This window comes from Alosa pseudoharengus, unplaced genomic scaffold (genome assembly GCF_046254945.1).
Source record: "Alosa pseudoharengus isolate Yale_2024_CS ecotype anadromous, Long Island Sound unplaced genomic scaffold, YU_APseudo_1.1 YU_APseudo_1.1_scf_18, whole genome shotgun sequence".
NCBI classification, from domain to species: Eukaryota; Metazoa; Chordata; class Actinopteri; order Clupeiformes; family Clupeidae; genus Alosa; species Alosa pseudoharengus.
The window spans coordinates 15,953,756-15,973,025 of record NW_027468650.1 but is presented as its reverse complement, the minus strand read 5'-3'; the positions used below and the strand labels follow the sequence as shown (position 1 = coordinate 15,973,025).

Sequence of the window (19,270 nt, the reverse complement as noted above, 5' to 3'; positions counted from 1 at the left end):
CTGTCTTCTGTGTATTCTGATGTTTCACTATAAATTATATTCTAATTGCCATAAAATTACTGGTTTTCCTCTTGAAAGATTTGACATGGGATTAATTTCCATATGATTTAAATTAATTTAATCAGCACAATGAGATATTAAACAAAAGCAGAGCAGTCTGAGAGATACTTTATTTACAAAAGAAACATTTAAGCACTTCAGAAAAATTTAACCATGACACCAATAAACAATGTTTCTATATTACAATGATATGAACAGATGGAATGTCATTGTCCTGTTGAACAGGCTACAGTTAGCAGAACAATGGTGCAGAAGGGATAAAGGTTTAGTAACTATTGTGCTGTCCTCCCTTGTCGTACAGATGAAGGCTACTTAGAGGTAAATGGTCCCACTGGACACCAGTCTGGGGTCAAAGGTCGGTCTGAGCGGTGACGCTGGTCGGCAGATTGTTAATGTATGTGCAACGTGTCTCTCTTTTTCAGGCCGAAGCGGGTCTTCTCCTTCTCAAACAGGTGTTGCACAGCGGCCATGTAGAGCGCATGGTACCGGTCCACCTCCTCGGCACTGGGCTCGCTGACCTGCGGGACACTGATGGGCTCTCCCACTGGGTAAAAGGACACATCAGTGACATTATCAGTGACACTACGTAGCTCACAGTAATCAGCCATTCAGCCACTCTTTAACCCATCTGCTATACTCATGCTCTATATAGTCATATACAGCTCACAGTGATTATCCATTCCTCCTAAAAGTACATTATTGTTTTTTTTACATTAAAATAACAGCTTCAAACTAATTTTGATGACACTCTGAGGAGAGTCCCTGACATTGCCAATGCATGCCCGGAACATCTGATAACATCGCGGGTAGAAGCATGACCTTTTTTAATCAGTCTAAGATTAATTGAGTACCCCTTTACCGCTAAATGGGTATCCAGTAAAAAGGGGAATTCCTACATCATGTGACCTTAACCCATTCCCATACTATACTCATAACCTTTAGTAACTCATACTATAATCATACTCTATACTACTATACTACTGTGAGTTCAATCCCAGGAGCCACCACCACTGTGTCCTCTGACCAAAGCATTAAACCCTCGGTTGCTTCAGGTCCTGTCCCTCTACTTAGTTCACTGGAAGTGGCTCTAGATAAGAGTGTCTGCTAAATGGCTCTACTGTGTACTCATACCTAGATAGATAGATAAGGAGGGAGTCTTGTCTCACCCACGGAGGTGATGGCTTTGGGGAAGGGCATGAGTCCCCAGGGGTCTGCGGAGAGCAGCCTGCAGCCTCGGATCAGACAGAGCGCGAAGCCCAGGGCCTTCTGCAGACGCTTCTGGACACGCCGGCACACGGAGCCGTCCGCAAACATCACCTGCTGGTACGTCTCATTCTCGCCGAAGGAGAAGACTGGCACCAAGGCCGCCCTGCGCAGAAAGGCAACAAAGTTACACTCGAGTCGACACACTCTCAAGGTCACTGTCAGGGACACCTGCTTCAGCCGGTGGCCCGTGGGGACTCGGATGAGAGAGCCTCAGCAGCGTACCCGTGCTTCAGGGCCTTCCGCACAAAACCCTTACGGTTCCTCAGGGTGATGTGGTTCTCCCCTGGACTGCTGTTGAGGGACTCCGCGGCACCTCCCACAGCGATGATGACCGCGTTTCCTGTGCCGTTCCGAGAGAGGAGGAAGTCAATGGTGTCGTGGGTGACGGGACAAACACCTGCGATAGAGTGGGAATGACAGAGCAGTCATGTCCTCCGTTAAAGAGTGACATAAGAAATGAGCAGTCACATAAAAAACAGGTATATCCCCAAAACAACTAGAGATTACCTATTTTAAAATGTCACTTTGCAACCAAAACAAGTTGTGTCATCTAGGTTAGATTATTTACTTCTAACAAATAAAGCAGCTCACTGTGGTGGGAACAACTTGTAACGTTAAATGCGAGGTAATCTCACCAGCAGACATTAAGTACTCGCGGGCTACAGGCAGGAGGAAATTTCCAGACAGAGTGGCCACGTACGGGGTTATCCCGGGATACTTTTCGGAAAACATGTTGGCCTCAGTGGCAAAGTTGCAGAATGCTCCAAAACAAAAAATTCCATGTGGGTGGTAGCCAAAAATGTAATTCTTGTTTGGAGGTAAATCATGTGTTTTGATGAGCTGAAAAAGCAATGTTGAATATTATATTAATATATTAAATATATATATTAAAATAACTCACTTGATAACAGATATTGTAATTGAAATAATGTACATTAATAATTAACATACGAAAAACAGTTAAATGTGTTAATGTCTGTGTAGTGCGTGGATGGATATGGAGCCAGTCAGTGTGTGTGTGTGTGTGTGAGAGAGAGAGAGAGAGAGAGAGAGAGTTTCCCAATGCTCACTCGAATGGGGAAGTAGTCCTTGAAGTACGTCCACACGGGCCAGTTTCTTACCCACTCAGATCTCCTACCAGCTGACATGGCAATTCATAAGTAGATAGATAGATCGATAGATAGATAGATAGATAGATAGAGTGAGAGAGAGAGAGAGAGAGTTTAATAGCCACAAGACCAAGGCCGGCTAGTGGAATTTGTTTTCAGTACAATGTGTTAAACTGGAGAACAATGCATGCACACCAGTAGATATTATACATGGACATAGAATGGCTGACATATTCCATAAAACCATAACAGTTCCATAGGTGAGTGGTATGTATGACGGAAGTTAATGAGGAGAGGCCTAGAGTGAGGAGTCCTGATAACTATGGGGAAAAGCTGTTTAGGAAGCGTTCAGTTCTAGGTTTTTAGTGCCAGTCTGAGACATAACAGCATTTTTAGGCAGCAAGAGGAACTCATGTGAAGCCTTGACTACTAAGTGGTCAGCCAGTCCAGGGGCCTCATTTATAAAGCGTTCTTACACACAGATTTGATCTTAGGCCGTGCGTACGCTCAAATCCATGCCAACGCTGACATTTATAAAAAAATTCTTTGATGTGGAAAAGTGCTTATCTCCACGTCAGGTTCAAACGCGATGCATTTTCGCGATGCATCAGGTCCAAGTGCGATGCATTTTCAAAATTCCAAGACCAACGCATGTCTTTCTTCTGATCAGTATCAGCAGAAGACTTTTGAAGTCGTTTTTCAAGACTGGACACAGTTTAATGTTTCATGGTTTGACATAAAACTGCTAATGAGAACTAGCCCACTTAAAGCTGCAGATTTTTTGATCATATTCACTGAAACCGACACTGCTCCGACAGAACAACATAAGTTAGCCAGTTTTAGAAAACAACCCGCACTTCTACCTCCAGCTAGTGCCTGTTATTTGTTAATTCAAAAATCCACCGCTCCCAGTTCTTCTGGTCCAATCAGAGAAGGGCTGTGTGAGATCTGACTGTCAATCACAGTCTGGTGCAGTCAGTGCACACTGACAAGCACAAACTCGATGAGAGGGTGCTCGGTGGTAGTGGGGGAGGGGCATGAGAGTTGTAAACATTCAATATTTTGGCTAAGTCCCCTCAATCTGTCAGACTTGCCAACTGCAGCTTTAAGAAAGTGAAAAAAACGTATAGCTTACTTATTTCAGAATATCTAAAAAAACACAAAGACCTACGATAGAGTGATTGAAACGTATTCTTACAGGTGATCTAGTATATTTAGTGTCCTCATCAATCTAATATTGACTATAAAATGTCCAATTGCCCTCGTTTAGGAGAGGAAAAGTAAATTTTTCCGCTCATAGTAGGCCTATTCCCAGCTCCGTAACAGAAAGGTAATATTTGAATGTAAGCTATACAATTCCCGGGACCAACGGTTAGAATCATATACAGCGGGGAAAATAAGTATTGAACACGTCAACATTTTTTTCAGTAAGTATACTTCCAGTGAGGCTATTCACATGAAATTTTCACCGGACATTAGTATTAACTTAGGTAATCCACACATATATAAAAATCCAAACATTAATGTCTAAAAGTAGTGTTATGAGTAAAAAAGTGGAATGGCACAGGAAATAAGTATTGAACACGCTAAGATAAAGCAGTACACAAACGCAAGGAATGGCAAGGAACAAACTGGAATCTATAAGTAGTTAGAGAAATTATCCCTCCTATCTGTGCAAATTGATATAAGCTGGGTTAGTACATACTGGTGGGCTATAAAAAGGTTTTTTGTTAACAAGGTGTCACACAAGAAACATTTCATGATGGGTAAAAGCAAAGAGCTCTCCCAAGATCTTTGCAACCTTATTGTTGCCAAACATATTAATGGAACTGGTTACAGATGCACTTCAAAACTTCAGAATCATCCAGCAAGCAGTATTGGAGCCATTATCTGCAAGTGGAAGGAACATCACTACATCATCAACTGGCCATGCACAGGATCTCCTTGCATGATTTCTGACCAGGAAGTCAGAAGGATAGTCAGAAGAGTAGCCCAAGAGCCAAGGACCACTCTGAGAAAGCTCCAGAAAGATTTGGAGGCAGCAGGTACAATTGTTACAGAGAAAATCATAGGTGATGCACTCCACCGCCATGGCCTCTATGCGTGCTCACCCCGCATGATTCTATTGCTGAAAAAAAACATGTCGAAGCTCGTTGAAAGTTTGCTACACAACATTTGAACAATCCTATGAAAAACTGAGAGAATGTATTCTGGTTAAAAATGTAACTTTTCGGATGTCATACTACACACCATATTTGGAGGAGAAATGGCACTGTGCATCACCCTAAAAATACCCTACCAACAGTGAGGTTTGGAGGTGGTGGCATCATGGTGTGGGCTGTTTTTCATCTCATGGTACTAGCAGACTTCATACAGTTGAAGGAATGATGAATGGAGTCATTTTTTTCTGGGAGAATCTTTACATCCACCAGGATGATGAGGATGAGACATGGCTATACCTTCCAGCAGGACAATGATCCTAACCATTCAGCAAAGGAAACTCTCAATTGGTTTCAGAGAAAGGAAATCAAGGCCCTGACTTCAATTCAATTGAACAGTTTTGGAAGTTAACTAAAGATCAGGATTTACAAGAGGGACCCCTGAAATCTTCAATATTAAAGGACTATCTGTTTAAAAGAATGGGCCAAACTCACACCGGAATACTCTGACTGATTAGTTTCATCATACAGGAAATACCTTGAAGCTGTCATTACGAATAAAGGCTTTTCCACAAAGTATTTAAGAAATTTCAGCAGGCGTGTTCAATACTTTTTTCCTGTGTCATTCCACTTTATTGCACATAACTCTACCTATGGACTTTAATGTTTGGATTTTTTTATATGGGTGGATTATCTGAGTTAATACTAATGTCTGGTGAAAATTTCATGCAAATAGCCTCATTGGAAGTATACTTACAGAAAAAAATGTTGACGTGTTCAATACTTATTTTCCCCGCTGTATGCCTTTCACCTTTTGTTTTTAGCCAGTAGCCAGACCAGCAAATACCCTGACTTTGCTGAATTACTGAAGCTAAGCAGGCAGTTAGTACTTGGATAAGATACCTCCTTGGAAGAGTAGGTTCCTGCTGGAAGTGGTGTTGGTGGCTGGCCAGTAGGTAGCACTCTTCCCTGTGGCCAAAAGCCATCAAACAAATATCAATTCCAATGTCCTATTGCAGTGACAGGGACACTGTACTGCAGATGTTTTCCTTTGCATGAATGTTAAATTGAGGTCCTGACACACCATGGTTGTTAAAGATCCTATGCCACTTATCGCAAAGAGTAGGTGGTTCCCTGATTTGCTTTTATTTATGTACACATACATAAAGACACACACACATGCACACACACACACACACACACACACACACACACACATAAAAACACACACACACAAAGACACATAAACACACACACACTACACATGCACACACACATACATACAAACACGCACACAAACACATAAACACACATACACACACACATGCACCCACACACACACCTACATACACAAACACACGCACAAACACACACACACACACAAACACACACACAAAAAAACACATATACACAAAAACAACCACACACTCTGCAGACACTCAATTCAAACACACAAAAAAGGAACAAAGTAGGAAATGAACACAATTTGACAAGCGTGACTTATTTTTGTGGGAAAAAATGTACTGGACTGGGCGGCGGTCATATTTTGTACCGCTCTGCAGTACATCTAGTTTAGTCCTCTGTTTTGTAGGCTAAATCAGCATATTACCCTGGGTCATATTGGAAACGTATAGCCTACTGTACCATAACGTACAGGCAGGGATGGGCAGTATTTATAATACATGTATTTAAAATACGTATTCCAAATACAAAATACTAATCTGTAATTTGTATTTTATTGAGATGATGAAAATGCCTTCCTATTTTGTATCAAAATACTTCAGTGTTGTGTATTTTTGTATTTTGAAAATACTGTAAAATACTTTCTGTGAAACACTGTGATGACATCTATCTAACTATCTAAAGCACAACATCTCTGTCTCTGTCTGTCTGTGGCACCCTCATGGTCAAGCCCCTCTGCTCCAGCAGAGCGTTTATTTTCCTTTGCAGGACTGATTAACAGGCCCCATAGGTGTTGTCTGGATGCAATACTGTTTGAGAAGTTAGTTGTGCTTAAAGGCACCAACTGAGGAGACACTACTAGCTAAGGTTACACACACTCCTTTGCTCATACAAGGACAGTACAAGGACTTGAGTTCACAAGCTTAGATCGCAACACTCGAGTTTCCATTTTCCTTTCTTTTTTCTGTTTTATAGTTATGTTCTCTGACCTGTGAAATATTTCAGTGCTATGGTGACTTGACAAGATATGTTCATACCTCAAACAAGGACATTTCCAACCTCTTGCACATTTTAAATAAGAAATTATTGATAATGTCATAATTATTGGCTTCTAATTGGCTTAACTGATTGGATGGAATTAATGTGACAATCTGATTTTTTTTTTTTTTGTATTTAAATGGATAGAGGTTGTGCACATACAACAGAGGTTGGTTCGTCCTTCATAACCCTCGAACCCGCCAACTCAACATACACCAGCATGGAAGTCAAACGCTCTAACCACTGAGCTAAAAGCGTAAGTCCAACTCAACGGTCAGAAGCGTAGGGGTGTGAGGATTTACATGCGCAGCTAGCATGCTAGCTAAGTTCGGTTCGCCTCTGTTACACACACACACCAGTTTCAGGTGTATACAAAATTATCCAACTGTGATGAAACTCACCATAAGTGTGGTAGTGATGGTGTTAAATAACTTAAAAAAAATAAATAACTTAAGGTTAAAATGTTTTTCTACCGCTCTGCTATGAGGGGGAACACGAACTTTATCTTGATAAAATACATTTCATTCAGCATGGTAACTCATGGTATTCAGATGTGCTGGTTATCAATGGGTTTGTGATTAACGCTTTTCAGGTGAAAAATGGAGCAAATGAATGTGATTATTGTCTTTAAACCTGATATATATTAGCTTGCTAGATGGCGAGTTTTATGGCGTTATTGAACTGAACCGTGGGCTGAAGTAGGCTAGTGTCCACGACTCGTGAACGAGGGGATTTCAGTTATGAATATCAGGGGAAGCAGTAGGAGCAAAACCTAGACTATTATAAGTTATTGTTGTTGTTACTGGTGCGTGGCTCTTCCCTTGCCAGACAGTCCTGTGCCACTATCACTGTAACAAACGGGACAGTGCAGTGGCACAAGCGGTAGGTGAGTGTGGCACGAGCGTGGACAGTGGGGTCTGTAATAGTAGCCTACAGTAGGAGTTTTTGCTCCAACTGATAATCGATTTCAGGTTTCAGTTCATTTAGTTTTCAGTAATTTTACATTTCGTGTTGTTGGTGTAATAATTTTGATTGCTTTGTCTGCCAAGTAATTTGTTAAATACATAGCGAAGTTTGCATGGAAGAGACTGACGTGACAAAGAGGGCATTGCCTTTCATTAGTGATCTTTGTAAGTAGGACAAATGTCTTTCTTTGGATAACTGAAAAGTGTAGTCAGGTTAATAGGGCATAGGTCACTCTGAAAGTAATCCCCAACAAAATTATTCTTCATGTTGTTATTGTTGTTATAGTTTTTGTGTGGACTTGTGGCACCCCCAGGCCTTGCAAATGGTTGGCTGTGTATGGGTAGCCTATGTAAAACTCTTGCTGGAGATGGCCTCTTGCTTAGGTTTCTGCTAATTACTTAATGTGTTGTCCCAAGTATACACTGAGTGTTACCTGCTCTGTTCTCTCCCATTCTCCACTGGGCCTGTTCTGCTTATCCAGGACCAAGGAGGGTGTGCGATATATGAGTGGAATGGTCAGATAAGATAATTTCTTATGTTTGAGGTCCACACAATGGGGCCCTTACCCAAAGGGAGTTGTGTTGATCCACCATCTTCCACACCTCCCAAATGTGTTGCATCCTCTTTACCATGTCCCTCTTATAGGTGTACAGAGTATATGGAGAGCTATCCATTCCTTCCACATTGTGTCTTTTGTGTAGTTCACACACAATTGTTGTTCAAACTTTGGAAACGGAAATCTTTTTATTTTGTGGAAACCTAAATGAGTGTCAGACCTCCTTTTTATGTTGCAGTGTCACCATACCTTCCTTCCAGTCTTTTTTGCATTTGTTCCTGTTCTTGTTTTAAACACACATTGAAAACTTAATAAAAAATCAATTGAAAACCTAACATCAGTCATCCTTTTCATGCTGTAGTCTCACCAACCGGCTGAAATATAAGTTATACGTATTTTATTGAAACAGTTGATTGCTTATTGAGTTACAAGTGTGAAATTGAAACAGGGTGTCTTATCTTGCAGTATTGATCAAACCTTTCACATTTAAGTTGTTGTTGATTCTTATTTAGCCTGTGTGTTTTTGACATGTTTATGGCTAGTCTTAAATTGTTAGCAAGGCTGTGTGATGGCCACCTTTATGCTATTTCTCTAAAAGATCTGAACAGATTTAATGCATTGATCAAACTTTTAACATTTAAGCTGTTAGGCTACTGAATTCTATTCATATGCTATTCATATATTTATATATTTGATAGACGTTTATTGCTAGTCTTACAATGATCAAAGTTGTGTGGTAGATTTGGGGGGGGGCACCTCATCTTCATCTCACCAAACGAACTGAAAAGGACACTGGATATACTGTAATGTCCACACACAAAAAGCATACAAAATGCATAGCCTACGTTTTGACAAGTAAAGTATATGTAGCGTGATACAGGCAAATGTAGGAATCCAATAACAGCTTATGTCCAGCAAGGAAACAAACGTTCAATGTTAGAACTACCAAAGAACATGTTTTAGATCGATGTTGCAGACCAATTCGCAATATGGAACTGTTGAAGCGTACGTGAACCACGTGACCGTGTGTCGGCGACTTCAAAGAGTGTCGCAACCAGAGAATAGGGGAGTTCGACTTGCGACTTGATGTGATGCATGCTGGGTTGAACCAGAGCCCTTCTAAGGAGAGCCTCCCCACTCTCTATTAATCCCATACAAACCGAATTTGGCTGCAGTTCACCTAGATGGCGATCGCGGGCGAGTCCAAAATACATGGGGTCCTATGGAGCTACATGGCTACATTTGTTGTTTTCACCTATTTAACAACTGAAACCCTCAGATTTTATTTTATTTTTCGCAAAATGGATATGGATTTTCAATCAAAAGTGAAATAATCCGGGAGTCATGTCCTTTCGTTTTCTTACAGGTTGGGTCGTTGTTGCCCATAACACGCTAGCATTGATGCTATGCTATGCTATGATCATGCTAATGAATGATGTCATTGGCACGTTTGAAAGGCTTTTTAGAACAATTAAGTGACTTTAAAAAATATAATACTCAACCAAGTGTATTGTCTTTGCCTCCCCTTTCGAATACAATATTCAAATTACTTGAAAAAAAATTATATCCCGAGAAAAGTGGATTTTGAGGGGTACAGCTCCATAGACCTCCATTCATTCTGGACTCGCCCGTGAGCGCCCCTAGATGCAGTACCACACCGGAAGAGTTCCGAGAGTGAAGGTTCTCTCCTTATTAGACATTCTCTGGTTGAACACAATGCATACTGGGATGGACGCAATGCATACTGGTTAGAAATTCTGTCCGACTTCTGTCAGCCGGGGAGGGACTTACCACCGTGACACCATGTCACATGGCCTTAAAATATCGCGGGAGTCTTACCTAGCGTTCATGAGCTTCGGAAAAACCTTTCTCCGAGTGAAAACATCATCATTCCGCGTCATTCACGTCACGTAATGTGTGAGTCAGAGGTCGGAAACTGGGGCTAGATTTTGCTAACAGAGTTGCCCAGTTAGGGGCTCGTCATCACTTTTGTCGTCACGTAGTCCATGTGGCCTTTCATGTCCAACAGTTTTAATGTGAACTTGGTAATTTGCCGTTTTTGTCACTTGAAAGCTGCATATCTTTCTTTCACGAGCGTCTTACACTATATTTTAAGCAAATACAGTTGTTTGTTTAGGATTAGTGAGTGTATGTTTTAACCTTTGTTGTGGCATCCGTGTTTGTCACACACTTAGCCTGCAGACAGATCTTGCAGTTGCCTTCCACGAGCTGCACGAGCTGAAACACGCCCTCATGACGTCAGTTCAAAGACGTGATAGGGCCATTTGGGAGGAATGTCCTCATGACGATTATGACTAGAGGCTCATGGTGCATTCAGAGCACCTCGGAATGACAAGGACCGCCCCCATGGCTACTTTGTTTTTCCGACAGCAAGTGTTCAAGTGCTTTGCCATCGAATGTGTGACAAACACGGATGCCACAACAAAGGTTAAAACATATACTCACTAATCCTAAACAAACAACTGTATTTGCTTAAAATGTAGTGTAAGATGCTCGTGAAAGAAAGATATGCAGCTTTTCAAGTGATAAAAAGGGCAAATTCCCAAGTTTACATTAAAACTGTTGGACATGAAAGGCCACATGGACTACAAACGAACTACAACGTGACGACAAAAGTGATGACGAGCCCCTAACTGGGCAACTCTGTTAGCAAAATCTAGCCCCAGTTTCCGACCTCTGACTCACACATTAAGTGACGTAAATGACGCGGAATGATGATGTTTTCACTCGGAGAAAGGTTTTTACGAAGCCCATGAACGCTAGGTCATGCTGCTTCCTTATGTTGGAATATGCGAAAATAAACAGAAATCGAAGGGATACCTTCTTATACGTGATTTCTGCAACAATGGTAGGCTAGCCTACTGAAAACGTTTGGATATTCTGTTATTTTCTGCTGTTGGCTAAATAGATAGACACACATATAGGGGAAACACTTGATATTGAATGTATGTGCTACAATGCAGGCCTGTTAATTGTATGACAACAGTGGTTTATTTAAACTACATCATAAGAATTTATTTCGTCAGTCATCATGCTCATTTTAATGAGTAAGAATGAAAGTTCTGCTGTGTTTATTGCAAACAACATTCCGCGATATCTCCCGCGAGTCACGTCAGGCAGACTGTAGCCTTTCTGTCCGGGATGAGCTGCCCTCTGTTGTAGCTCCTCCCGGCTAGCCTTTTGAAGATCACGTTTACGTAGAAAGCCAGACGAAAGTCAGACTCAGACAAGACGAACAAGCCTAATGTCTAATAGAGTGTGCAAGTGACGCCACTTCCACTTGCCTCCATGGGACCTATCTTTCAAAAAATTTTGAACGCCAGTCTATGGCGAAAAAGAAATTATTTTCTGGTCCCGGTTGACTTGTGCCTTGAATTACCCATATGATGTTTGTCAATTTTAAAGACAATTTTTCATGTAAAGACATTTGCAGTTTGTTTCATAACTATTGAATTACAACATTGTGAAAGATTCCGTAATTCCAACGACTACAAACCCATCAGTCGCGCTAGTGACGTTAGCTCATTCATAGCCACACTAGATTGTACATGCATACCAGCAACAGGTCTTAATTGGGCTTTCCTTGCCGATGAAAATACCATGAGTCAGAGGATTAAACACATCAGGTAAGTTGTATTCGTCCATAGACTGTACATTAGATACTGTTAAGTGACATAGCAGGCAGCAAGATGCAACCGTTAACTAGCATAACAGCTATCAGCTAGCTTCTAATCTTATCGTTTCGTTGGTGACGTACATCGTTCGAGACGAGAGATGTAGTCCACTGAGCGGATTCGTACAAAACCAACATAACTTTTGAAGTCTATCGAACAACAGTACTTTCTTGACGTGAAAAATTCTCTTTTAAATTCACACACATCATATGTGAAATTCGTGGCACAATTCAAACTGGACCAAAAAATAATTGTTATCTCTCCATTAACTCCCGTTCATATTTTTTTGAAAGACAGGTCCCTTGTAGCGGAAGTAAAACGGAAGTCACTGGCACACTCTATAAGGGGAGAACTGCCACTCTCGGAAAACTTCCGGTTTCTGAACTGGTTGCAGTTCCTTCTGTGGTTCCACATGAGGGCGCTCGTCCACGAGTGCAGAATGCATGGAGGTCAATGGAGCTGTACCCCTCAAAATCCACTTTTCTTGGGATATAATTTTTTTTCAAGTAATTTGAGTATTGCATTCAAAAGGGGAGGTAAAGAAAATACACTTGGTTGAGTATTATATTTTTTAAAGTCACTTAATTGTTCTAAAAAGCCTTTCAGATGTGTCAATGACGTCATTCATTAGCACAATGCTAGCGTGTTATGTGCAACAACGACCCAACCTGTAAGAAATCAAAAGGACATAAGTACTCGTTCATTGAACTTTTGACCTATAACCCATGTTGAAGTTATACAAACTACAATCAAATCTGAGATTTGTCAACAACAATCAGGTGAAAGAGACCAACTTAGCTGTCTAGCTCCATTGACTCCCATTCATTCTGCACTCATGGCGATCGCCCCCAGTGGAACTCTGGTGGAACTGCATCCAAAATTCGGTACAATGGGACTTTACGGAGTGGCAAGGCTCTCCGTAGACGGGCTCTGGTCGCAACTCTCTTTTTCTATAGAGTGTGCAAGTGACGCCACTTCCACTTGCCTCCATGGGACCTATCTTTCAAAAAAATTTGAACGCCAGTCTATGGCGAAAAAGAAATTATTTTCTGGTCCCGGTTGACTTGTGCCTTGAATTACCCATATGATGTTTGTCAATTTTAAAGACAATTTTTCATGTAAAGACATTTGCAGTTTGTTTCGTAACTATTGAATTACAACATTGTGAAAGATCGTAATTCCAACGACTACAAACCCATCAGTCGCGCTAGTGACGTTAGCTCATTCACAGCCACACTATATTGTACAAGCATACCAGCAACAGGTCTTAATTGGGCTTTCCTTGCCGATGAAAATACCATGAGTCAGAGGATTAAACACATCAGGTAAGTTGTATTCGTCCATAGACTGTACATTAGATACTGTTAAGTGACATAGCAGCAAGATGCAACCGTTAACTAGCATAACAGCTATCAGCTAGCTTCTAATCTTATCGTTTCGTTGGTGACGTACATCGTTCGAGACGAGAGATGTAGTCCACTAAGCGGATTCGTACAAATCCAACATAACTTTTGAAGTCTATCGAACAACAGTACTTTCTTGACGTGAAAAATTATCTTTTAAATTCACACACATCATATGTGAAATTCGTGGCACAATTCAAACTGGACCAAAAAATAATTGTTATCTCTCCATTAACTCCTGTTCATATTTTTTTGAAAGACAGGTCCCTTGTAGCGGAAGTAAAACGGAAGTCACTGGCACACTCTATGGCTCTGGGTTAGGGGTGTGAGGATTTACATGCGCAGCTAGCATGCTAGCTAAGTTTGGTTTGTTACACACACACCAGTTTCAGGTGTATACAAAATTATTCAACTGTGATGAAACTCACCATAAGTGTGGTAGTGATGGTGTTAAATAACTTAAAAAAATAAATAACTTAAGGTTAAAATGCTACCTAGTTTAAATTTCTAAATAAATCATCCATTTGGATTGTTTGTCTTTGAATTATTGTCACATCTGAAATGTGAGTGGTGTACGTGTAACGGATGCCAGCTAGCTTAGCTGTGCTTAAAGGCACCAACTGAGGAGACACTACTAGCTAAGGTTACACACACTCCTTTGCTCATACAAGGACAGTACAAGGACTTGAGTTCACAAGCTTAGATCGCAACACTTGAGTTTCCATTTTCCTTTCTTTTTTCTGTTTTATAGTTGGGTGATTCTCCAACTATGGTACTTTTTGGACCTGAACATTTTCAGAAAATGAAACATTTTTAATTAAAATATTACTGGCATAATTTGTTTCCCCAGTATGCCTAGATACCTGCCCTGAAGTTGGCTGTGCTGATTTTTATGGAATAATATGTATTTTTTGACATTTTTCCAGACAATGGCAAAAGCAATGGTCATTTCCACAACCGAACAAAAACAAGCCAACCTGTCTACCTATCACTACCATGGAGACAGATGTGGAAAAGACGGTCGTGGAAATGAAATTTTCCCACTTTTCCTCTAATATCTCATGTTTGACTAGCCTGTTAGTGTTAGTTTTAGAGTTAGCATTAAATAATCTCAAATTACACCTAATGAAATGGTAAAAATCCAGATTTTTTCCCATCGGAATGAATTATGAGCGGTTCAGAAATGACGTACAATAAACATACTCGCGGTATTTCTCATATTTACCTTAATATATCTCCTATGTATTAACCTCTGCTGGGATCATTCTTTCATTCAGCCATGTGGATCCCTCTGGAGTGTCAGTTGCTATGGTTAATGAGTATACAAATCTAGAATACTGAGCCTGGGATTGCATTTTATGCAGAGGTGTGGAAATGACGGTGAACCCAAGGGACAAGTGTTTAACATGTTTAAAATATGCCAAATCGAAAAGAAATATAAAAACAAATAGTAGATTTGAATGAATTGGGTTATAATGCATCCTTTCTGTTTGAATTTAAAATTATATCAGTATTAGATTTTAAGTGAGATAAGGTCGAAGACCCAAAGTCTGGCCTAGGGACAGAGGCAAAATAGTAAAAAACGCATATAAAATGTCTTATATTTTATAAAAAACAACATAATTGAACAATGATTTTTTATATATAGGTTCCCCTAAATATGTAGTAAGTGTGAAAAAAAAAAAAAAGTAGAAATGTTTTTTATTTTTTTAAATATATGTCAAGGACAGAAAAAGTACCATAGTTGGAGAATCACCCAGTTATGTTCTCTGACCTGTGAAATATTTCAGTGCTATGGTGACTTGACAAGATATGTTCATACCTCAAACAAGGACATTTCCAACCTCTTGCACATTTTAAATAAGAAATTATTGATAATGTCATAATTATTGGCTTCTAATTGGCTTAACTGATTGGATGGAATTAATGTGACAATCTGATTTTTTTTTTTTTTGTATTTAAATGGATAGAGGTTGTGCACATACAACAGAGGTTGGTTCGTCCTTCATAACCCTCGAACCCGCCAACTCAACATACACCAGCATGGAAGTCAAACGCTCTAACCACTGAGCTAAAAGCGTAAGTCCAACTCAACGGTCAGAAGCGTAGGGGTGTGAGGATTTACATGCGCAGCTAGCATGCTAGCTAAGTTTGGTTTGTTACACACACACCAGTTTCAGGTGTATACAAAATTATTCAACTGTGATGAAACTCACCATAAGTGTGGTAGTGATGGTGTTAAATAACTTAAAAAAATAAATAACTTAAGGTTAAAATGCTACCTAGTTTAAATTTCTAAATAAATCATCCATTTGGATTGTTTGTCTTTGAATTATTGTCACATCTGAAATGTGAGTGGTGTACGTGTAACGGATGCCAGCTAGCTTAGCTGTGCTTGTGGAACGTTGGTAAACCTCACTCCCTGACGCCTCAAGAGTGCTGCTGGCATGCGAGCCAGTAGCCTGGGCTATTGGCTCAATTGTTTTTTTTGTTGTTTTTTTTTTCCTTTTTTTGGCCTTTTTATGCCTTTAATGATAGTGAAAGTGGAGAGTGACAGGAAGCGAATAGGAGAGAGAGCAGGGATGGGATCCGGAAAGGACCACGGGGCTGGAATCGAACCCGGGTCGCAAGCGTACGGTGCAGGTGCCCCAGCCAGTTGTGCCACAGCTGGGGCCTATTGGCTCAATTGTTAGCGCGCTCGCCTCCCAATCCGAGGTGCTGCTGTTCGCGGGTTCGAGTCCGGGCGGGTGCAGGGCTGAATCGCGCAGGTTCAACACAACGCAGGTTACATTGGTGCCGTGACCCGGATCGGGAGTGAGGTTTAGGGGGGTGAGTGTAACGGATGCCAGCTAGCTTAGCTGTGCTTGTGGAACGTTGGTAAACCTTACTCCCCGACGCCTCAAGAGTGCTGCTGGCATGCGAGCCAGTAGCCTCCGATCTGAGGTAGTGCTGTTCGCGGGTTCGAGTCCGGGCGTGTGCAGGGCTAAATCGCGCAGGTTCAACACAACGCAGGTTACATACGCACGTTTTTTTTGTTTGTGCGGACGTTCGTTTTCTCTGAATCACGCGTACGATCATTTCAGAAATGATCTAAGATCAAATGAAGGATGGTTTCTACGCAACACTTTTATAAATGAGGCCCCTGAACTAGTATGAGCTATGAGCTTGTGTGTGTGTTGTGTGTGTGTGTGTGTGTGTGCGCGTGTGTGTGTGTGTGTGTGTGTGTGTGTGTGTGTTTCTATGAGCTTGCCTTGTTTATGTGTGTTCCAGTCGTGTGCCAACCACAGACAGTACAGAGCTGTGACCCACCAACAGGATGTGTAGAGCAGGTACATCAGCAGAATTATACACGCAGGACCTACATTCACACACACAAACACACACACACACACACACACACACAGAGAGAGAGAGAGATACTGGGATTCTGTTTATAACAGCATACATCATTAAAAAAGTGTATGTCTGGATTATAGCTATGACCATATGCTCCAAGTACAAAAGCCTTTAAGTTTAGATGATCATTTAATTTAAACCACAAAGAACGAGAATAAAAAACTAAGAATGTGTTCCCTGGATTAGTCTCGTGAACAGACCGTATAGATGACTTTTAGCTTTGATCCTTGACTCACCCATGAAGAGGAAAGATAGGATGTACTGTACAACTGCCAGCCTCTGGAGGAGCTTGGCTTCCATGGCGCTGGACAGCCATCGGACGGAGGGCAGGTGTCTGACGGCAGCGAGGACACTGGACCCAACACTGGTCCCCACACCTGCAGCAGCACAGAAAGAGAGAGAGAGGTGAGCCCGAACAGCAGACTTCACATGCTTCAATTCTGCAAACTCATCTCACTGAGCGAATTAAAACAGCAGACAGGAAATATCCAGTCAGGTGACACACAGACAGTGGAGACACACAGAGACAAGACAGACACACACACACACACAGATAGACAGACACAAAGGCAGGCAGAGAGAGAGAGACAGACAGACAGACACACAGACAGACACACAGACAGCCAGACTCCACCAGGACTGGACTGGTCAGACTTACGACCCCATCTCTGAGTGTGCATCCTTGCATCCCCAGCACCAATCAGGCCCTCGGGACGTCTGTCTGTACCACAGCACAGTGTGCATTCCCTGCGTTCACCATGATTTAGTTCATAGTCTGGTTTTATAAGCAGTGTGCATCTAAGCCCTGCTGGGTTTGGGATTTCCTCGAGTTACGCCCAAGTGACCTTCAAAATGATCCAATGAAAACTGCATCTACTGAATAAATGTTATAAATCCATTCTAAGTTTCTTAGCAGAAATCGGATATTAAGCTCCTAAACAGTTCAAAGTACACTGTACTCCCATCTCGACATATTTACAAGCTAGGTTCTTATTGTTTCACACCAATGAAGAATTAAATGACTAGAAGAATAAAGAAGAGGACTAGAGGAATAAGATTCCTTAGCACATGCTGATTGACCAAAACCTCACTGAGTAAGTATGTTCTGTCCAATCAAGCAACAGCTAAACAAATATAAATAAACATATTACCAGTACACCATATAAAAATATGTGTTCCAATACAACATACACACAATTCACTTAAATTGAACCCCTGAAAAGTCAAATATGATAAAGTTCTCATTAGCACTTTTAGGATTCCTGAGAGAGGTTTATGAGAAGATTCTACCTTGCAGCGTGCTGAAGTACTCAGAGCTTTTGGCCTCCATCCCTCCGATATGAGCTGCATATGTGCACCATCAAAGCAGACGCAACTCACAGGGACAGGAGGTTTGTCTAGCCCCGATGGCCCGAGGTCCAGGCACATGCCACAAGCACACGTTCCCCTCCCACACCTCACCTCCAGAACGTATAGATCCACCAGTGCAGGGGGTTGCTCTGAACTTTGCTCGCGTGTCGTTATCTCTGTAGTTACATTACGCCATACCTCTGATCATGGTCTCCTCACTATCCCAAACCAGACTCCGTTCCATGGGTGACAGAGCCTTCTCCCCCTCGATCTGCTGCTAGTGTCGACCACTTCAAGTATGTCCTCAAAACCCACTTGTTTAGGAAAGCTTTTAATCTTTAACCCTATTCTGACCCTTTTTTTATTTTCTATTTAATTGCTTTTTACTTACTTTTGAATTAAATTGGCATATGTCTGTTATTTCCACACTTGCAATTGCCTGTATTCTTTTATGTTTCCCTAATTTTTATTTAATTTTACTTTTTCTTACCTTTTACCTTTAATCTTGTCTTGCCTCCCTATTTTACTCTACAATGTTCAGTGCTTTAAGTATATGATAAAGCGCTCTACAAACAAAATGTATTATTTATTATTATTATTATTATTATTATTATTATTATTATTATTATTGTTATTACTATTACCTTTCTGGGACTGCCTGTACACATATGATTGTGTACAGTAGAGCAGGCAGTCATACAGTCAACAGGGCAGAAGCATTTGTTAGCAAAGCCTATATATACTACCGCAACAACTTGCTGCCTTAGCCTGAAAATGTATTATTATTATTATTAATATACAGAGAGGGTCTGTTCATGATGCTTGTCCAACACTCACCTACATAGGCACAGTACACACACTTCTGTGACATTAAGGTGCTCGGAATCTCTGAATTAAAGTGTGATAGTATTAGTGTGATGCTCAGAATCTCTATAAACTGTGTTAAATAAAGTATTAGTATTATTGTGGTGCTAAAAGAATGAATCTACCTCTCCAGTCCAGAACCTTTGACCAGGAGGAATCCATAGCAGGGACCGAATCCTAGATAGCGGAATCCTGTTAGTGAGCGAGTTGGAGGTCTGATTCATAG

General features: G+C 41.0%; 1 protein-coding gene across 1 annotated transcript; it reads right to left on the bottom strand.

Moving 5' to 3' along the window:
* Positions 1-449: 449 nt before the first annotated feature.
* LOC143131457 (diacylglycerol O-acyltransferase 2-like) lies at positions 450-18,160 on the bottom strand. Its single transcript, XM_076291111.1, has 8 exons — positions 18,121-18,160; positions 17,067-17,207; positions 16,685-16,792; positions 2,397-2,467; positions 1,962-2,166; positions 1,549-1,723; positions 1,227-1,429; positions 450-604 (listed from the first exon to the last, which is right to left on the bottom strand). The coding sequence occupies exons 1-8, from the start codon at positions 18,158-18,160 to the stop codon at positions 450-452; spliced, it is 1,098 nt and encodes a 365-aa protein (XP_076147226.1).
* Positions 18,161-19,270: the final 1,110 nt, after the last annotated feature.